Raw genomic sequence first — 22923 nt, 5'->3', positions numbered from 1 at the left:
TTTGTTGTTTCTTGAGGTAAGACTGTATTGCTATAAACTTCCCTCTTAGAATTTCATAGGTTTTGGATCGTTGTGCTTTCATTTTCATTTGTCTTTAGGTATTTTTTGCTTTCCTCTTCATTTCTGCAGTGTTCCATTGGTTGTTTAGTAGCATATTGTTTAGCATCCATGTGTTTGTGAGTTTTTACAGTTTTTTTTTTCTGTAGTTGCTTTCTAATCTCATAACATTGTGGTCGGAAAAGATGCTTGATATGATTTCAGTTTTCTTAAATTTACCAAGGCTCACTTTATGGTCCAGCATGTGATCAATCCTGGAAAATGTTCCATGTGCACTTGAGAAGAATGTGTATTCTGCTTCTTTTGGATGGAATGTTCTATAAATATCAATTAAGTCCATCTAGTCTAATGTGTCATTTAAGACCTGTGTTTCCTTATTGATCTTCTGTCTGAATGACCTGTCCATTGATGAAAGTGGGTTGTTAAAGTCCCCCAACTATTATTGTGCTACTGTCAATTTCTCCTTTTATGGCTGTTAGTATTTTCCTTATATGTTGGGTTGCTCCTATGTTGGGTGCATATATATTTACAATTGTTATATCTTCTTCTTGGATTGATCCCTTGATCATTATGTAGTGTCCTTCTTTGTCTCATAACAGTCTTTATTTTAAGTCTAATTTGTCTGATATGAGAATTGCTACTCCAGCTTTCTTTTCATTTCCATTTGCATGAAACACCTTTTTCCATCCCCTCACATTCAGTCTGTATGTGTCCCTAGATCTGAAGTGGGTCTCTTGTAGAAAGCATATATACAGGTCTTGGTTTTGTATCCATTCAGCCAGTCTATGCCTTTTGGTTGGAGCATTTAATTCATTTACATTTAAAGTAATTATCAATATGTATATTCCTATTGCCATTTTCTTAACTGTTTTGGATTTGTTTTTGTAGGTCTTTTATCTTCCCTTCCTCTTTTGTTCTCTTCTCTTGTGATTTTATGACTAACTTTAGTATTGTGTTTGGATTCTTTTTTCTTTCTTGTATGTGTATCTATTGTAGATTTTTGGTTTGCAGTTACCCTGAGGTTTTGATACAGCAGTCTGTATATAAATAATAGTGCTTTAAGATGCTGGTCTTTTAACTTCAAATGCATTTCCAATATCCTGAATTTGTGCTCCCCTCTTCTCTCAATTGCTGGTTTTGATATATTTGTGTGCAGATGATTTCCTACCTTTAATTTACGTTTGTCTTTACCAGTGAGCTATTCCATTTGTAATTTTCTTGTTTCTAGTAGTGGCCTTTTCTTTTGCACTTAGAGAAGTTCCTTTAGCATTTGCCGCAAAGCTGGTCTGGTGGTGCTGAATTCTTTTAGTTCTTGCTTATCTGTAAAGCTTTTGATTTCTCCGTTGAATCTGAATTAGAGCCTTGCTGAGTAGAGTATTCTTGGTTGTACGTTCTTCCCTTCATAACTTTAAATATATTGTGTCACTCCCTTTTGGCCTACAGAGTTTCTGCTGAGAAATCAGCTGACAACATTATGGGAATTCCCTTGTATGTCATTTGTTGCTTTTCCCTTGTTGCTTATTAATATTTTTTCTTTCTCTTTGTCAGTTTGATTACTATGTTTTTCAGTGTGTTCCTCCTTGGGTGTATCCTGCCTGGGATTCTCTGGGCTTCCTGAACTTGGGTGGCTGTTTCGTTTCCCATATTAAGGAAGTTTTCAGCTATTATTTCTTCAAATATTTTCTCAGGTCCTTTCTCTCTTCTCCTTTTGGGACACCTATAATGCAAACGTTGGTTCATTTAATGTTGTCCCAGAGGTCTCTTAGACTGTCTTCATTTCTCTTGATTATTTTTTCTTTATTCTTTTCTGTGGCATTGATTTCCACCATTCTGTCTCCCAGCTCACTTATCCTTTCTTCTGCCTCAGTTACTCTGCTATTGATTCCTTCTAGTGTATCTTTCAATTCAGTTATTGTATTGTTTATCTCTGTTTGTTTGTTCTTTAGTTCTTCTAGGTCTTTATTAAACATTTCTTGCATCTTCTCAATCTGTGCCTCCATTCTTTTCTGAGATCTTGGATGATCTTCACTATCATTACTCTAAATTCTTTTTCCAGTAGATCACCTATTTCCACTTCACTTAGTTGTTCTTCTGGGGTTTTAACTTGTTCCTTCATCTGGGACATATTCCTCTGCCACCTCATTTTTTCTAACTTTCTGTGGTTGCAGTTTCCATTTCACAGGCTGTGGGATTTTAATTCTTCTTATTTCTGCTGTCTGCCCTCTGGTGAATAAGCCTGTCTAAGAGGCTTGCATTGGCTTTCTGGTGGGAGGGTCTGCTTCCTGCCCACTGGTGGGTGGAGCTAAGTCTTGTCCTTCTGGTGGGCAGGGCCTTGTTCAGGAAGACTTTAAGCAGCCTGTCTGCTGATGGGTGGGGCTGTGTTCCCACCCTATTGGTTGTTTGGCCTGAGGTGTCCCAGCACTGGAGCCTACAGGCTATTGGGTGGGGCTAGGTCTTGGGGAGGAAATGGTGGCCTCCAGGAGGGCTCACACCAATGAGTATTCAACAGAACTGCCGCTGCCCGTGTCTTTGTCCCCACAGTGAGCCACAGCTGCCCCCTGACTCCACAGGGGACCCTCGAATACTAGCAGGTAGGTCTGGCCCAGTCTCTTATGAGGTCACTGATTTTTTCCCTGGGTCCTGGTGTACACGGGGCCTTGTGTGCACCTTCCAAAAGTGGAGTTTCTATTTCCCCCAATCCTGTGAAATTCCTGCAATGAAACCCTTCTGGTCTTCGAAGAGAAATTCTCTGGGGGCTCCTCCTCCCATTACCAGATCCCCAGGCTGGGAAGCCTAACGTGGGGCTCAGGACTTTCACTCCTGTGGGAGAACTTCTGTGGTATAATTATTTTCCAGTTTGTGGGTCTCCCACCCAGCGGGTATGGGATTTGATTTTATTACAATTGTGCCCTTCCTACTGTCTCATTTTGGCCTCTCCTTTTTCTTTAGATGTAGGGTATCTTTTTTGGTAGGTTCCAGCATTTGTTTGTTTTTTTGTTTTTTGTTTTGTCTATGGTTGTTCAGCAGTTATTTGTGATTTTGTTTTTGTAAGAAGAGGTGATCTCACATCCTTCTACTCTACCATATTGCTGACAAATTAGGAGAGATTCTTAAATATATATTTTTATTATAACTTTTTTCAAAATATTGTCATTTAATAATATATAGAATAAAATACATGAAACAATCTCATTTTTTATAGATCTGAAATTACTATTAGTATACACAAAGTATTCCCACATTACACAAGCAGATATACTTTCTTTATCCATATTTTATTCATCAAAAATTATGTCCTAAATAGAATATTTTAATACATTTCTAAATATGTATATTTTAAACTTTATTTCAATGAAATATTATGATGATTTAAATGATTTGTAGCCTCAAACTATTTCTTGTATCACTTTTTCTTTTTAATATTTTTACTGTAACATTGGAGTATGCTTTTCCCCTCCAGTAATGAGGAAACAATGAGGATAAAGCAGACAAAGTATAGATAAAGTGCTAAGCTCCTCAGTAAGTATGTACAGTGTAAGGACTAAGGTTTGTTATTTGTGTTTTCTTTTAAGATTGCCTACCCATGTCAAGCATTTTCACAACTCATATTTCCCAAATGTCCTATCAGCTTAGATAAACATACTCGGAATAACTTTCAAAAATCTAGGCTTACTATTTCTTCTATATATTTATGCAACTTAAAATAGACTTTTTAAAATTAGAGCTAGTTTTAATATGATGATATTGTCCTGTGCAATCTGGGCCCCATGCAACAATAGAGTATTTATGCTTTCACTGCTCTTTGTTTTCAGATATAGGTAATATGTCTTTTATGGAACTCTGTCAAAGAGGCCAGAGACAACTTTCCACAGAGACAATGATAGTAATGAGAAGTCTTAATTGCACTGGTCTTGAAACATAACACCAGAGGAAGGCTGCAGTGCAAGTTTACTCGAATTCAAATCAGCAAGCTTTTCTTATGCTCAAATTCAAATAAGCAAGCTTTTCTTAAGCATCTAAACTGTTTTTGGCTTGGTGATGAATAATGTAATAAGACAATACCTGCCTTCAAAAAACAGAATAAATTCCAGTATTGTGGTAAGAGAAGCACACCGTGAATATCATTCAAGCCCTATGAGCCAAGAGAGCATGGATACAAGTTATGGGAAACCAAGGAAGAAGAAAGTCCATTTGAAGAATGGATAGGATTCTTATAGTCAAACATATTCTAGGAAGAGAGAAAAGCATGTGCTAAATTACTGAGCTGATAAAGCGTAGAGGCATTTGGAAGAACAGTTTGCCTTAAGCAAATGGTTAGTTTCAGGAAATAGTAGTTTGTGTTTTTTTAATGTTTCTTTCTAAAAATACGTATCACACAACTAAAATGATTTATTTTCTGAAGAGGCACATTTAGCAGTCTGTAACACAATATGGTAGAAATAGAAATATAATGCCAGAAAGTTAGGTTTGGACTGTATTAAGGAGAAATTTAAATGCTAGAATGCAAATGTATAAGTGAGGGGGGAAGAGCACCAAATTGCAAGCCATAAGCTCTACGTTCAAGGCATGCTTTTATTACTGTTAAGTGTGCAAACTTCTGGCATACCGGTTTACTTATTAGCAAAATAGCAATATTGACACATACAATGTTTTAATTAGTAACAAAATAATGATGTGAAAGTTATTTTAAGTTAATGTATGCTATATGTATGTGTGTGATAACTGATATAATTTCTTAATTCAGTGAGCCATGGGAGATACAAGTTTTTGATCCAGGGGTAATGTATCAGTAGCTATATAATAAGAATCTTCATCTGAAAGCCAAGTGTAATACGTCTTGCAATAGAATAGGAGACCATTGCAATTGCAATGGTGAGAAGTTTTAAGTGTATAAAGTAGGATGGAGGCAATATGAATTGAAAATAATTCACAAGATTGAAGAAGTAGAATCAACAGGTTGCAGGATTTGGAGAAAGAGTGAAGATTTTTAAATCTGAATTCACTGGGAAAATCATAAGAAAATAAAAAAGAAAGAAAAAGCTCTACTTTATCCTGGGTACTTCACTATGCAATTTTATGACTGTTAGATAATCTAGTCCTTCACTAAAACAGTACAATTTGGTGTTACTCTTTCCATTTTTATTGAAAAAGAAACAGAACTTTGGGGAGAATAAAGAGCTTCTCTAAGTCTAATAAAAGTGTGGCGGCATCTAAAATTAAATCCAACTAATTCCAAATTCCATGCTCTCTCACTCGTAATGATGTATATGTGTTGTGGAGAAAAGACCAGTTCAATTGTTTTAAGTTAAAATAATAAATATCTATATCTCAGAAGAATGAAAATAATAAAGACCTGATAGAAACATGGAAAGTCATGATTACTGAATCCTTCAGAAGTAATGCTATTCTTAAAGCTGAATATATAATAGAAGAGGGGAGTTTTGAAGATGGAACACTGAAGAATGTTTATTTTTTAGGGAATGGGAGGAGAAAGTGAATTCTTCAAGAAAAGAGTGAAAAATCGGTGGTCAGAGAGTAAACTCAGGGAAACCAAGGTATTTTTCGGTCATTGAAAGACCCCAAAAAGAGATTGCAACGGTGACAGAAGGGTCAAGGGAAGTGAGCAGTGAGAAAATTAATTTAATTTAGGGATGGAAAAGTCATTAGTAATTTAAGAGATGATGCAAAAAGTCAGATTACTTTATTATTTAATAAAAGTATTTAATAAAAGTAATTTTATTAAATAAAAGTAATTATTATTACTTTATTCTAAACATTAGGAAATAGCTGTGTGGTGAGGAAGGAAGTGCCACATGCATAGGCTATTCTTCAGAAGATATTTTGTGGGAAGAGATAGAACAACTTTGGAAGTTTCTATTAATGATGTCTTTGAAATTATCAAAGTTAGATATATAAATGAGCATACTACCATATTTACAAATCTCATGCTAGGAGAATGGGTGAAGATGGGTCCACATTTAAAAGTATGATAGATTTACATCATGATAGTCAGCCTTTCCTCATTATAGTCGTGTTTTAATATTACCAGATGAGAAGCATATTCCCTGCTGTTTCAATCCCAAGATATACCAGTGTTTTAATAATCCAAATGAAAACCCAAATTTTGGATCCAACATTATTCTTTGCTCTCAAGAAGACAAATTCATGTCCCTACTGGGTGACATCTCTTGAAAGGAAAAGTATCAGACAAAACCTTTCCTCCAGAAGGAAAGTCTGTGAAACTTAAGAATCTCGGAGGCTGAGCTTTCCCAGACATTTAGTTATAATTTTAAAAGACATTTAAATTTTTAATTTATTTTTCAGCATAGAAACTGCTGGCAGCTTCAATATCTCTTGGCAGCATTTCTCCCTTTAAAAGCCTGTTATGCTCCATAGGAATTTCAAATTAGAAAGAAAGCTTTTAAAATTTCAAAACACATTCTGGGATTCTTACCTTGGAGATTAAAGCATAAAATGGTAAGTAAAATACAAGTCTATAAGATGCCTTACTTTCCCAAGGATTTTCTTATATATTTCCTCAGTGATTAAAAAATATTGATTTTGTGCATAGAAGAATGTTTCTGTTTTAGCAACTGCTGCCCATAAATCATTTAGTTTTATGATGAGTTTGAAGTCCTGCTATAAGGTCATATGATCAGAGAAATTAATGGAAAAATTCTGAAGCTGCTGTTTTAAGCCATTCAATTCACTACAGTTATTGAACTCTCTTCATCAGGCATACAGAAATATGAATAATCTTATTTCTGATTCCAAGGATTTTACACTTAGAAAAGTTTCTACAAGACAAGGAAAAAAAATATTTTAAGTACCGTAATGAAGATACACACAATGCTGGAGGAGTTAACCAGATTGTAACAGATTGTGGAAATAAGTAAAGCTTTAGGAAGGAGGATTTTAAGTGAGTCCTTGAAGAATGCATAAGATGACACAGGCAAAAATGCTGGGATAGAATATTCCAGGAGGAAGAAACAACAAAACCGAGTGGAGAAGTCAGGGAAAATCAGACATATTTGAGGCAAACTATGTGAGGATAATTTGTCACCATAAAAATATGGTTGGCAGATAAATGTGGCAACATTGGATATACTTTGAGATGTTTTAACTGCCAAAATTGAGTAGTTTGTGAAAAAACTACTAGGAAAGCTCTGCTGGTGTTTGAGTTGAAAAAACACATTATTGCAGATGTTTTTGGAAGACTAATGTGATAATAACTTGTACATGGATGAAAAGAGGAAGAATCTGCAGCTAGTAAAGCTGACATTGCAATTACCTAAAAATGTTTTAAATGGGTTAACTACAATTGTGGCCATGGGAATTGAGATGGGGCAGCTGTTCTTATCTGTCAAAAAATACATGTCTCAATTGAAATATCTCTTTTCTTCTCTCTAAAGTTCTCCTTCTCAGAAATTACTGCCATGCCAGGAGAATGAAACGTTTGAGGTTATTATACTAATATTCTAGAGAAGTATTTTAATATTATATTATAGTCAAAAAAACATATGCATGTATATGTGCATGCATACAGATATATATATCACTCAGTTCAAAATATAAAATTGCTTGTATGTTGTTTAATTTTTAATAGACTTTCTATATAAATATTAGAATTATTTTGTTGATGGACACAAAATAACTTTCTTGGATTTTCATTGGGATAACACTGAAGTTATAGCTCAAGTTGGAAAGATTTGACATCTCATTAATATTAATTCTTCCCATCCATGAACCTGGAATATTTCTCCATTGATTTAGATCTTTGATTTCTTTAATCAGAATTTTGTAATTTTCCTCATATAGATCTTGTAAATATTTTGTTATATTTAAACCTAAGTCTGTCTTTCTTTTTTATTTTTATTGTTTGGTGCTAATGTAAATGATATTATGCTTTTAATTTCAAATTCCACTTGTTCATTGCTGGTATACAAAAAAATAATAACTTTTGTATATGTATCGTAAAACCTTGCTATTATCACTTACTAGTTCCACAAGTTTCTTTGTTGAGTCTTTGGAACTTTTTACATAGACAATCATACAATCTGCAAGAAAAAAAAGTTTGTTTCATTTCTTCCTTCTAAATTTATAAACCTTTTATTTCCTTTTCATGTCTTAGTGTATTAGCTAAGACTTTCAGTATGATGCTGAAAAAGGGTGGTGAGAGGGGAAATTCTTGTTTTGTTTCGGATCTTGGGAAAAAGTTTCTCACCACTAAGTGTATATCATGTTAGCTGCATATTTGTAGTAGTAGATTTTCTTTAACAAATTGATAAAGTTCTCTTTTCTTCGTAGTTTTCTGAGAGGGTTGGATTTTGTCAAATTTTTTTTTTTCTTCATTCTATTGCAATGATGATATGATGTTCTTTTTTAGCCCACTTATGAAATGACTTGAGCTCTGAATGTCAAGCCAGCCCTCTATACCTGGAATAAATACCATTTAGCCATGCTGTATACTTCTTTTAATACATTGTCAAACTTAATCTGCTAATATTTTGTTGAAAATTTTTGCATCTATGTTCATTGGACATATTGGTTTGAAATTTTCCTTTGTAGCAATGTCTTTGATTTTTGTATTGGGGTAGTGAGGACTCGTAAAATGAATTTGGAAGTACTCCCTCTATTTTTCTGGAAGAGACTGTAGAGAATTGGTATCATTTATTCTTTAAATGTTTGTTGAAATTCACCAGTGAATCAATTTGGGCCTGATGCTTTTTACTTTGGAAGGTTTATTTTTAAATTTATTTTATTTAAAAAAAAATTTTATTGGAGTATATTTGATTTACAATATTGTGTTATTTTCACATGTACAGCGAAGTGAATCAGTTTCATATACATATATACAATCGTTTTTTTAGATTCTTTCCCCATATAGGCCATTACAGAGTATTGAGTAGAGTCCTCTATGCTATAGTACATATAGGCCATTACATATAGGCCATATAGGCCATTACATATAGGCCATATAGGCCATTACAGAGTATTGAGTAGAGTTCTCTATGCTATACAGTAGGTTCTTATTAGTTATCTATTTTATATATAGTATTGTGTATATGTCAATCCCAATTTCCCAATTTATCCCCCCCATCCTCTGGTAACCATAAGGTTGTTTTCTACATCTGTGACTATAACTTATGTTTTATAAGTTCATTTGTACCCTTTTATTAGATTCCACATATAAGTGATATCATATGATATTTGTTTTTCTCTGTCTTACTTCACTCAGTATGACAATCTCTAGGTCCATCCTTGTTGCTGCAAATGGCATTATTTTGTTCTCTTTTATGACTGAGTAATAGTCCATTATATATATGTACCACATCTTCTTTATCCATTCCTCTGTTGATGGACATTTAGGTTGCTACCATGTCCCGGCTATTGTAAATAGTGCTGCAATGAACATTGGGAGGCATGTATCTTTTCGAATTATGGTTTTCTCTGGGTATATGCCTAGGAGTGGGGTAGCTGGGTCATATGGTACTTCTATTTTTAGTTTTTACTGTTCTCCATAGTGGCTGTACCAATTTACATCCCCACCAATGGAAGGTTTTAATTATTGATTTAATTTCTTTAATAGTTTTAGGTCATTTCAGATGATTTATTTCTTTTTGTGAGAATTTTATAGATTGTGTTTTTCAAGAAATCCATCAATATAACCTAAATTATCAAATTTGTAGGCACAGAGTTGTTCATAATATTTCTTTATTATCCTTTAATATTCGTGGATTGTATCTCTTCTCTTACTCTCTTTTCTCTCTTTCCCTCTCTCTCTCTCTCCTCCTCTCCCTCTCTCTTTGATTAGTCTATCTAGAGGTTATCAATTTTATTGATCTTTTTAATAAAAGCACCTTTTGGTTTTATGGATTTTTCTCTATTAATTTCTTGTTCACTTTCATTTATATCTACTCTACTTTTTTTTTTTTTTTTTTTTGGCTGTGTTGGGTCTTCGTTTCTGTGCAAGGGCTTTCTCTAGTTGTGGCGAGCAGGAGCCCCTCTTCATCGCGGTGCACGGGCCTCTCACTGTCGTGGCCTCTCTTGTTGCAGAGCACAGGCTCCAGATGCGCAGGCTCAGTAGTTGTGGGTCACGGGCCCAGTTGCTCGGCGGCATGTGGGATCTTCCCGGACCAGGGCTCGAACCCGTGTCCCCTGCATTGGCAGGCAGATTCTCAACCACTGTGCCACCAGGGAAGCCCATATCTACTCTACTTTTTACTATTCTTCATCTTTGTATTTAATTTGCTCTTTCAAGTTTTTGTATGCCTTTTTAAAAGTAATATTTTTGCTGTGGTATTTTTAAAATATTATGAAAATAATATTTATATACATTATGAAGTGAAACTGTGTGTATGTCTACCTAGTGTTCTGTCTTGAATGTGCTTTATAAATTCTAAATCTTAAATGATTAGTGATTTCATAAATTTCTTAAGATCCCATTTGTTTAAAAAAACAAGTATTTATTGAGTGGCTAAAACTTATTTTCAGTGAAGTTGATACTGTACTAAACAAAGCCCATGGACTGTTAGAGCCAGTATTCTAGTGGGGCTTGACAGAAAACATAAAAATAAAATACATATACATTACTTCAGTGGTGATGAGTACTATAAAATAGTGTAAGATAAACGAATAGAAAAGGCAATGTTATTTTATTAATAGGATGGTAGGTAACATATGAGAAGTTACCTGCTTCAAATTTCAAAGCAGTTCTAACTAGGTTTTGCAATGTTTGTTTAAGTTAAAAAAACCAAAACAAACAAACAAAAAACAAGCAAAAACTTTTTAAAGTATTTTAATTAATCCCTTCTCTCCTAGCCTCCGAATTTATAGACCAAAGGACACTGACATTTTGATTCTAATCAATCAATTTATATATTTTTATTTATGGTTTTGGTGGTTTATTGATTGTATTGAGTAACATTGCACTGAAATCTTGAAGCCTGCAGGAATTGTTAGGGATTTAATCAAATCTGAGCTAAAAGAATAGAAGTGGCAATGGATGAGGGCTTGGACCCTAGAGATACTTCAAAAGAAAAATCAGTGGTTTCTCACCACTGAGAATGATGTTCACTGTGGACTTGTACATGGCTTTTATTATGTTGAGCTAGGTTCTCTCTAAAACCGTAATTTGAAAAGATACATGCATCCCAATGTTCACTGCAGCACTATTTACAATAGCCAGGACATGGTAGCAACCTAAATGTCCATCAACAGAGGAATGGATAAAGAAGATGTGGTACATATATACAATAGACTATTACTCAGCCATAAAAAAGCACAAAATAATGCCATTTGCAGCAACAGGGATGGACCTAGAGACTGTCATATTGAGTGAAGTAAGTCAGACAGAAAAAGACAAATATCATATGATATCACTTACATGTGGAATCTAAAAAAAGGGTACAAATGAACTTATTTACAAAACAGAAGTAGAGTCACAGATGTAGAAAATAAGCTTGTGGTTACCAGGGAGTAATGGGGTGGGGAGGGATAAATATTGGAAGATTGGGATTGACATATACACACTACTATATATAAAATAGATAACTAATAAAGACCTACTGTATAGCACAGGGAACTCTACTCAATACACTGTAATAGCCTGTATGGGAAAAAAGATCTAAAAAAGAGTGGATATATCTGTATGAAACTGATTCACTTTGCTGTACACCTGAAACTAACACAACATTGTAAATCAACTATACTCCAATAAAAATTAAAACAATAAAAAAAAACACCCCCCCAAAAGATTCAGTGGTGTTTGGTGCTATAAACAACTGTTCCTACTTTCCTGTCTGCCCCTCACCCCCACCCTGCCCCTGGCTGCTTGTAATTACTACCAAGTTTTAAGTTTGGTTTGCTAGGAAATGGTGTTTCCAATTTAAAAAATCAAAAGCCACCCTACTACCTAAATAATTTTTGTGTGTTATAAGAAAATAATATTGCACTTGAAAATAAGACCTGAATTCTAGTCCAGTGTGTAAGTATTGCTCTCCCTAGACCCTATCCCAATACACTCAGGGGCTGCTATAAGATTAACAATGGTGATAGGCAAATCTTGAGAAATTGTCTTGGTAGAATTTTTTAAGATATGAGTAACAGAGAAAAACATGTTCCTAACAGCTAGGAAGCCAATAAACAAAAGTTGTTTTATATTTATCTTTATGTATATTTGTGTGCTTATCTTAGAAGCCATATAATTTTAAGATTAAAGAAACAAATATTTATAGATGAAATCTTAATAAATGCAGCTTATAAACAGTTTAATGTTCTGTTATTAGAACTTCCATTCATTCATTTGTTTTAAAAATCGTCTATGGTTAGGTCCTCATCAATTTTTCATACTTACAGATGGAACAGGACTCGTTTCACAATTTTTCCCTTCTTCGGAAATGATCATTTATGGAAAAGTATGTTAACAAATGAGACATTTCTGGTTGTTTCAGTTTTAGCTGAAGCCCCAAGGCTGATAAATGAGGATATGTGCTCACACATTCTAAAAGAGGGGTTTCAGAACATTTGTGTAGAATTTGTTAAGGATGTATTAAAAAAAAATCATTCAAGATCATTAGAATAACACATAACTTAGCTCCAGGAAGGATGTATCAGAAGATTTGAGGATACCAATTAATGAAAAATTTGCAAGTATAATTTCTTTGGAGGGAATTGGAGCATTTGAGTGGGTGATCCCCACTCCTACCTCAACCCAATTAGGAGGGAGGCTTCAAGAAGACAATTCAGTGAGTAAAGAGGCACTAAATGGTGGGGGAGACTGACTTCTTACACTTACCTGGATGTTTGCTAAATTGCAGAAATGTGTGAGCCCTGGTACCTCAAAGAACTGGAGTATTACATAGACAAATGGGTAAAGGGCACCAGGAGAGATTGCCATGAGTTATTTTTGTCTTTTTTTGCTTCTTTGTTGTTTGTTTGTTTTAATATTTATGGGGCAGGGACTGGTGCTTCAATCCAACAACAAGGCTTGCTTCCATATGTGGAAGTAGTGATTCATCGTGTACCTGCCTAACAGAGGCTAACTTTCCTTTGAAATGATAGGGGTCCAGTAACATAGAGTTAATTCAAGCCCTAACTAAATGTATATTGCTTCAAAGTAAGCTGACACAGTATATCTTTTGTCAGTGATTTTTATTCTTTTACCAGCTTTCCCTTTTCTTATTCTTTGGGGTGCTTCCCATAGCCTTTTATATAAGAATGATTATCGTTTTATACTTTTTAAACACAAAAAAATTATTTCTTTCCCTTCTAAAACAGATTAAAAATATTTTACCTGCTATTTCTGAATCGGTCCTGTTTATAGCTGAAACTGAACTTGAAAGATGATCTAATCCACTTATCTTGTAAAGGACCCCCAACCTATAACTCTGCTTGAAATTTTCTTTGCTCCACATCCATGTTTCTATTTGTTATGACTAGAAGAATCACTAGAAATTTCCTGAATGCACTGAATTTTATCATGCCTTTGCACAATCTTTTTCATGCTTGTACCTGGGAAGCTTAGTAATTCTAGATAGAAATCATATAATTAGGCAGATTCATTATCATCAATCTCAAAAGGACACTCAAAATTACTTAGCAAGGTAATATTTCTATATCAAACTTGCTCTCCCACTATTGGGTAACGACTATTTCCAGTTTTTCTCTCAAAGTTCCTCTCCCATCCATTCCCATCTCTCTCTCTCTCATTTATATATATATATATATATATATATATATATATAAAAATAAATTTGATGGTCTTGCTTGATGCAGCCTTCCCAGAGTAAAAGTATTAAATATAAGCGCTCTCATTTTCCTTTCACAAAATCTTTCTTTTTTTTTTTTTTTTTTTTGGCTTCATTGGGTCTTCGTTGCTGCTCATGGGCTTTCTCTAGTTGCAGCAAGCACGGGCTTCTTTGCGGTGCACGGGCTTCTCATTGTGGTGGCTTCTCTTGTTGTGGAGCATGGGCTCTAGGAAACACAAGCTTCAGTAGTTGTGGCATGTGGGCTCAGTAGTTGTGGCTCACAGGCTCTAGAGCACTCTTCCTGCCCTTGGGATCGTGTTTATTTTCTCCAAAAAAGTTATGTTCCTTTACTTATACCCACTAGGAATCTTTCCTATCATCAGTATTTTCCTCTCCACAGGATTATTTGTATCAACCAATAAACATATTCTGGTTTCTTGTATCTCTAAAAAGAAAATCTCTTTTGACTTCCTAATGACTATACAACTGCTCCATTATTCTTCTGCTTTATGCAATTTGATGTTCCAAAGCTATTACCTATCTGAACTGTCTATTCACTCTTCAGCTTATTTCAATTTGTTTCAACCTCTGTCACTCCAGTGAAATCACTCTTGCCAACAACCTTCATGTTGTCAAATTTAAGAGACAGTCTTCTGTCCTCATCATTTTCAACTGTATTCAAAATTCCTGACCCCTTTTAAAGGACTTCCTTCCCTTGCTTCATTCATGTGTATTTCTCTTGCCACTCGTGAGAATGATTTGATAGCTTCTTAAAATCAATCATATCATGAAATAGCATAGAACTTGGACTATGTCATAGATTCTCTTGTCATTCTACACTAACTGATGTCATCTATTCATGCTGCTTTAGGATTCTTAATCACATCTACATAGTGATATTTCCTTGCTATCTCTGAACTTTAATTATGTTCACCTATGAACTTAACATACCCAATTGTTAATCTCTAAGTCATTTGAAGTTTACAATCTCTAAACAGAACTCTTATTTTTTCCCTCAAAACCTCTGGACTTCCACACTTAATTAAATATAACTATTTACGTCAATTTCATGATGTTCAAGCTGAGGAAATTAGGGATCATCCTTTTTTGTTTTCTTACTTTCCACATCAAATATCATTGGACACTGAGAATTTTGAGTGTCCAAGACTCAAAGGATATCTTGAGTCTGTCTAGTTCACTGCTATCACCATAGTCTAAGTCTCTACCATCTTAAACCCAGACTGCTGCAGTAGCCTTCTAACTAAAACTTGTTTTCTTCAATCCATCTATCTAAAGTATAAAGCATGATGTACTGAAAATATAAATTGAAATCAGCTCTCTCTCTCAAATCTCTTTACAGCTTCCCATAATAGGTAGGTGACTTACATGAGTGAAGAAGCCTAGGGGTGACCACTGTGAAGCAGAGAGTTTGCTTAGCCTAAAGGGAACATCTGTTAATTGGTTCCAGTAGATGTTGCAATGAAGGTACATTGCTTTTAGCTGCCAAATCTAAAAAGGGAATACAAAAATGTGTGTGCACGCGCGCGCGCGTGTGTGTGAAATCTCCTGATTTTTAAATGTTGACTCACAAATTTTTAAAACATTGTGTGTTTAAAACAAAACATATCTTCAGTGCAGATTAAGCAGAATGGCTGCCAATTTGCTTCTTCTGAAGAAGAGATCTGGTTTCTCCATATCTCCTCAACTTCATTCTACCACTTTTCTATTGTATTCTGTGACTTTCTTCAATTTACATTCTATAATTTAGAGTCCCTAATCTTTATTTTCCTGGAATGGCTCATCAAGCTCTTCCTCAGTGTGAGGCTCTTCCTTTCCTGTAGGCTAGAGGCATAAAATTCTTCTGGTATCAATGAAAGTGGGACCTTCTTACACTGGGTGGATTCCCACTCTGACATCTTTATCATCTCTCACAGAAGCTTGATTTTTAATTTTATTTTTGACTTCACAGTACTTTTTAAAATTTGATATTCATTTAATTGTTTATTGTCTTTTTTGCCATTAAATTTGAAGAACTATGGGAGGCATGTACTATGTCTGCTGTTAAGTGTTTTATTTGTTCCTGGTACAAAGCCAGGTACATAACAGGCAAACAATATATGTAGACAATGAATGTATAAACATATAAATGGTCTCTGGATTTCTCTTCCTCTCTACACCAGATTCCAGTCATACTTCATAACCCACCTCAACATTTGCCTCTGTGACCCTCATCTCCTAGCTGCACAAAATATCATACCTCTTTTGTCTCCATGACATTTCACATGTTCTTAAATTATAATGACTCTATTATATCTTAGCCTGACTGTGAGCTTCTTGATGCCTAACATCTATCAGGGTCTTGAAACATGACTGTAAGATAATCTTATGATTTGAAATCCACTAAAAGTAATTTAACTCACTATATTCCTATTAAGTCTATTTCTAATAAACCTCATATTTTTGCAAAAAGTGAGACCAAATAAATATTAATATTAATAATAACTATTTCATTTATCTTATCATACTATAATAGAAGCTAGAATTAATTGAATACTTATTTGTCTTAAGCTTTATGATTACTACCATGCATACATTATCTCATGTAATCTTTCCCTCAACCCTATGAAACAAGTATTATTATCCTAGTTTTTAGATCTGATGAAACCAACTCTTGGAGAAGACAAGATAGTTTATTGCAAGGATGGGATGTGAATGAAGTTTGGTTTCAAAGCATAATGTAATATAGTGATTAAAGGGTCAGGATTTAGAATCAGGAAGTAACGAGTTCAAATTTCAATTCCATCAAATTATTAGCTGGATAAACCGAGTTTCAGTTTTCTTATTTGTAAAGTGGGAATAAAATAATAAACACCTTATAGCATTTTATAATAAATAAAGAATACATGTAAAAATACAAGGTAAATGGTTTACCACTCTGCAGTCTATGAAATATCACTTTTAATTATTGAGGTTGAGAGATTTAGTTGATTTTTAATATAGTCACTTAGTTTATTAAGATCAGACTGACTAGTTTCCCAGGTCTTTTGAATTTCTTTCTAGTGTGATTATTTGAAACATTATTATCCATATTAATTATCAGGCTAGTTAAAGAAAGTTCTGCAAAATTTTTAGAAAATTACAATTTTATTCATATTGAACTAATATTGTTTTTCACTGCAAGTATATCAAAATATAACTTTAAGTCAACTTGAATGATCCACGGGGACAAAATTTTCACAGGTCTTTATTATAAGAACTATCTTTTTATTCATAGGGATATTCTTTAGCACAGCATTTGTCCTTTGTACAAACAATATAAAGAAGAAAAGATTGTAAATGTGTGGTATGTGTAACTATAACCATTATCATTTTTAAAATTTAATATATCATGAATATTTTGTGAAAATAAGTATTTGTGAATGTTAACTAAATTATCACTTAGTATTTTATAGAATTTTTTGTATCTTTTATTTGTAAAATGTTACAGAGGACTACTGAAAATTCAAGATTTTTAAAAAATATTGTTTGATAGTGCAAGTTAATGGCTACCATAGTCTACTACATACACTTTCTATGTTGTAAGTAAACTAATTTCAAATTTTAAAATAAATACTAATTTTAAGATGGAGATAAAACTTATTCAAGTTACATTTATTTCTAAAAATTACATATAAAATGTTTATAGAACATTTGCAGGAAGGTTTCACAGGCAGTACCTCATTTGAAACTCACCATTCTATGTGGTAAATTTGATATACATGTTACAGAAGAGGAAACTCAGGCAGACAGGACTGAATAACTTACCAAAGATCAGACAATTTATAAGCAGAAGAATTTGAATTCAAACTCATGTTTTTCAAATCAAATCCCATGATTTTTCACTTACTACATGACAACAGATTAATCATTTAAACTCCAAAAAGTATCCTAATAAATTTGATTAGTCACTTTAAAATAATGAAATATTATTAATGGTAACACATCAATGAAATCTAGCTGCCACACTTTTAAGTCACCAGGTCTTCATCTCCATATTATTAGTTATATTTGAAGTTAAAATTAAAATAAACCTTAACAAGATAAATAATGAAATAAACAATTTAAAATCTTACCTAAAATCTGATCCAACTCTCTTCCCATTTTCTGGTTCTCCTGGATCTGGGCATAAATTGGAAGCTGTTTTAATACCTCCCTCATTTACTGGAACAACAGAAGAAAGAAAAGAAAAAAAGAATCAAAACATATATGATTAGAAAAACAAGGGTGATATTCATTTAAAGTTGTACATAAAATATATTCTTGTATTTTGTTATTGTAATCACTATAGTTTATATAAAGTTAAATATAGCTTGATAAACCAATAATGAGGACAGAAACATTTTTTCTATTTGTGGACATATAAGAAAGTAAGTTTCATGTTCCTATTCAATGACTTACTAATCTGAATATTAACACATTAACAATTAACACTTTATTTTTAATTACTATCAAATAGTGAAATCTCTTGTAATGCACTCCCAGGGTATCAGTGCCAGAGTTTCCATTAATTATTGGCAGTAGAGAAGTCACCACCAGTTAGGGCAGTGTCGTTTCGGTACTTATTATTTTTTAAGTTGCAATAGAAAATAAGACCCTGTGGAAAAAAGTTTAAGGTTATTACCACTTTTTATTTAGTATATAACAAAGAATTTAGTCTGCCAATGTGAAAGTAAAACTGCGGCGCAAATTATCAAGCATGTCATTGAACTATGATATAATGATGAAAATCAAAATAAGGGCTTTACCCTTTAACAATTTCCATGACTGTGTTTTACTTAGCCATTGTACACTTTAAGCAGTTTCTTCAGAACACCCAATTATTAAAAAGATTTATTAATATTTTCAGTGAATGTGATCACAGTAAATAAATAATTCCCCAAGATAGCGCTTTTTTTCAAATGGGAAGATCAAAACCAGATAAGGTCTGAAATATCTGAGTGATACTGATTCATGAATTCAATCTTACAGTGAATTAGAGAGTAACTTCTATTTTCCTCTTCATCAACTTATCTGCGTTTTAAAGAAAAGAATGGGACCTGAGTAGAGACTCTAGAGAGGGAAATTGTAAACCTTGCAATGGTTCTTTTCCTGCACTGTGGGTTGGAATCACCTGTAGAGCTTTTTTAAAAGAATAAAGACGCTTAACTTTTATGTCTAGATATTCTAATGCAATTACTTTGGGTAGGACCCTGTGGATCTGTTTTTTGTTGTTTTTGTTTGTTTGATTTTTTTTAATGATCCTCCAGGTGATTCTAATGTAGAGTCAATATTGAGAACCACTGGATCCCTGCATCATTTAGTTCAGATTGCCAACTTGTTCATATTGATTTATCAGATAGCAAGATGACTATCAGATGATGGCCGAACAGTCATACCTCTGGTAAAGTTGTCATATTTTCAATTAGATATGAAATTTTGTGTATGCACCCTTCATTCTATAAAAATCACTTTCCTAAATATCCTCAACAGTATCCTTACTGCTGCCAAATTACAAGTTCACCAATCCACACAAAGCATGTGATATTTTTGCTTTTCTTGGTCTGCTGACTTGCTAATTAATTTCTTTTTATCTTTCTGGCTTTTGTTGCTTCTTATGTTTGTTTTGGCCACTCTCTTACTTTAGCTGATATCACATACAGAGGGCAAATTCAAAGACAGTGACCCATAATTCACCATATTTTATATTTTCCTCGTGGCTTGAAAAATTACCTCTTTGTTAAGAATTTCAAATATATGGTTTTGTCATTTTTTCCCCCAAGCTCCATCCTGCTCCTTCAATGACCTACTAGGTCAACCCACCAAAATTCTCATAGTCATTTCATGTGCATGCTCAAATCCAGCTTAATCACTGATGCTTTTGTTTCTCTACTATCATTCTCTTCCAATTCATCCTGAGTACTAGAACTAAACTTTCTCAAACACAGTTTTCATTACTGTCCAAATATCCTATGATTCTAGATTTCTAAGTATATAACCTCTATTACCCACTAGCCACCAAGATACAGCCATAACTCAAGTCCAACAGATTCTTCATTCTTCTGCAGTTGTACTGGTTAGCCATGCTCATTCCATGCTCTGTGTTTTCTCCAGGTCTCCATGTTTTCCATTTCTTCCTCCTTAGCTATCAAAATTCTATATAATTTTCAAGACTCAGCTCAAGTCCCACTTTTTGCAAAATACAGTCTCTCATTTTTTTCCAGATTTTCTAATCCCTCTTTTTATATGGCATGAACAATTTTATATTTAATTTTTAAATTATTTTGTCATACTGTTAGTAGTTTCATATTCCTTAGTCATATATATAAATATATTATACACTTGATAAAGATAAGGAAAAACTTATAATTATTTTAATATTCCCACAGTACCTAGATGGGGGTTAATGACTTCTCAGTAAATATTTCCTAGTAGGTTGATTAAAAACAATGTGCTGTACACTGTTTTCAATGAGTATTTTTTCTATGGGAAGAACTATCCTAACTGACTTTTGAAAATATTATAGTATATGCTATTAAAATGTGACTTTTTTAACATACAATAGAGATAAGAAGAAGAAGTGGTATGACTTAGGCTTCCTACACTATTATATTAAATTTATAACACAGATTATAGGTAAAAATAGACGTGTCTGTGAATACATTAGAAAATAAAAATAATAAAAAATTTCATTTTTTCCATTTCATCATCATTATTGCCTAGGTTAATATAAATTTTAACAATAGCTAACACACAGTACTATGTGTCAGGAACTAATCTACACCCTTTACATGTATCAGCTCATTTAATCCTCACACAAATCTGAAGGGTAGCTACTATTATTATATGTTTCCTACAGGTGAGGAAACTGAGGCATAGAGAGGTTAAGACACATTTCTAAAGTCCTATTTCCACTTTCTGCCTTAGTCTATGTTTCGACCTTGGCAGACTGATTCAAGAAATTCTACTCTTCACACCTGAGCTCTCCATCCTGTACAGAAAGCTCAGAAAGGAGAAAGGGCATCAATACTTAAAATTCAAAACACTTTTCCAAATATTTTATCTTAGAATGCAGAGCATATTTATAACTTTCACCATGTTCACTTAATTAATCCCAGTTCTTATGATTTAATTGTCAAATTACTTTTGTCTGTTTGAAAGTGTCCTTTAAACTGCTGTCTTTGGACATCTGCAATAGTGAAAAAGTTCCCAACTTAAATTGTAAAGATAACGGGAGAGCTGCTACATGATACATGTATTTAGTGTTCTTTAATTAAAAAATTTAAAATAAAAAATAAAGTATATAATCTCTTATTTATCTGATATTTAGATGCTACAAAACTGCCCATAGCTAGTGACGCCAAGACATTCAAATGAAGTTAGTATCCATTCAATCAGCTGCTTTCATTACGTAATGCCATTAAAACAACTGGACAAATATTTATCATTTTTACTTCTTTCAATTTGACTAGTAACTTGTAAAAAGAACATGAGTGCTCTTTAAAAGTTAATTACATGGACAGGGTCCTGCCTCTTGAAAAGAGCATAACTACGGGGAATATCCTTTTTGGTCTGATCTTTAAGGACAATAATAATAATAATGTTATTATTATTACTAGTACTAATACAATATGAATCCTTTTCCCCACACATCAGTGACAAAAAGAGAGGGCAGAATTTATAGAATTAAGAAAATTGGATGAATTATCGTTTCTTATAACATTGAAGTATATTTATTATATGTGCTTATAAAATATGCTATAGGAATTTTAATTAATGTACTATATTATTGTATATTCTAGCTTGAAAATACTATAAAATTAGTCAACATCAAAATAAAATATTGTTATTACAAGCACGTTTTCTTAAGCTTCTGATTTTACATAGCACATAATGTACTCTAAAGATAAAAATAACTAGATCCTGAAAGTCATCTTACTAAAAGTCATCTCTACATTACCTCATCCAGCTAGTGGCATCTTAGAATTTTTTTTATATTAGATTTAAAAATTGTATTCCACCTTATAAAATAGAATGCTTTGGATTTTGTTCTGAACTCCAACATCATGAATGTAGACAGAATGTTATTTTATACTAACTTTATATCCTAAAAGAGTTGCCACTTAACTCATTTAGCTTCCCAATAAAATGTTGGATCATTGCCAACTGAGACTGTATTTTATTCACTCTTTTTACTTTCTTAGTCTAGCATGGTGCTGCCATGGAGAAGTAGTTCAAATAGAATTGTGAAATGAATGTATAATAAGAATGCATGAAAGCATGGACTTGAAGAAGATGAAATAATTTTAAAAAATACATTATGGAAAGCTCACAGTTTCTTTATAATTCCACCTTAAAATTTTAGAAGAGCCTAGTAGAAAAGTTGGCAAGAATAAATTCACTCAATTCAACATTTTAAAATATAAAAATTTATTTTTATTTTTTAAATTAAAAATATTTTTTCCTTTATTTGCAAACCTACTCTCTTTGATAAACAACAAGAAGGGATGGAAAGAGACTACATAGAATTCAGGTACTAAAGTAGGAAAAAGAATCTGAATTAGCCATTTAAACAACCAAATGCTTCTCATGAACACTACTGCAGTTTCCTGAATCTCTTATTAATTTGTTTCTTAGTTAAACTTTAAAGGTGCTATTATGGGAAGACGCACTTTAGAAATGTGTGTAGCTCATGTCCTCCATAATTATGCTCACTCCTGGAAGTTCTAGTGATTGAATAGATAGTTTTTTCAAAGAACACAAGCTTTATTATTATTTTTTTCCTTTGAAAGTTTAATGTCAGATAAAAATTGTCTCGTTTTCAAATTATTTGGCTCTGTGTCAAATTAACGATTCAAAGAGATGAAGACCGAAATGCCTACTTGATAACAAATATATAATAATGATAAAAATTAAAGCATTATAACTTTTTCTGTGATCAACCATAGAGAATATATATCTGTAACTAGCTATTAAACATCTGAGAAAAAAATTGTAGGAAAATAACTTTAAAATAATGTTGGCTTGTTATCGTTGCTAAAAAAAATTGGCATAAATAATCTGTCTTGATGAGAGTCTAATTATTTCTATTCAAAAATAAAAA

General features: G+C 33.1%; 1 protein-coding gene across 3 annotated transcripts in view; it reads right to left on the bottom strand.

Annotated features, from left to right (window-relative positions):
• CSMD3 (CUB and Sushi multiple domains 3) overlaps positions 1–22923 on the bottom strand; it is a 1183499-nt gene that overhangs the window by 694687 nt on the left and 465889 nt on the right. For all 3 annotated transcript variants that reach the window (XM_007188796.2, XM_007188797.2, XM_028168178.2), the window contains one exon: positions 17918–18005. In XM_007188796.2, coding sequence (XP_007188858.2) covers positions 17918–18005 — 88 coding nt within the window. The remainder of the gene's footprint in view (positions 1–17917; positions 18006–22923) is intronic.

The sequence above is a fragment of the Balaenoptera acutorostrata genome, chromosome 17 (genome assembly GCF_949987535.1).
Source record: "Balaenoptera acutorostrata chromosome 17, mBalAcu1.1, whole genome shotgun sequence".
NCBI classification, from domain to species: domain Eukaryota; kingdom Metazoa; phylum Chordata; class Mammalia; order Artiodactyla; family Balaenopteridae; genus Balaenoptera; species Balaenoptera acutorostrata.
Note: the sequence above shows the minus strand (reverse complement) of the source record. Positions and strands in the feature narration are given on the sequence as shown.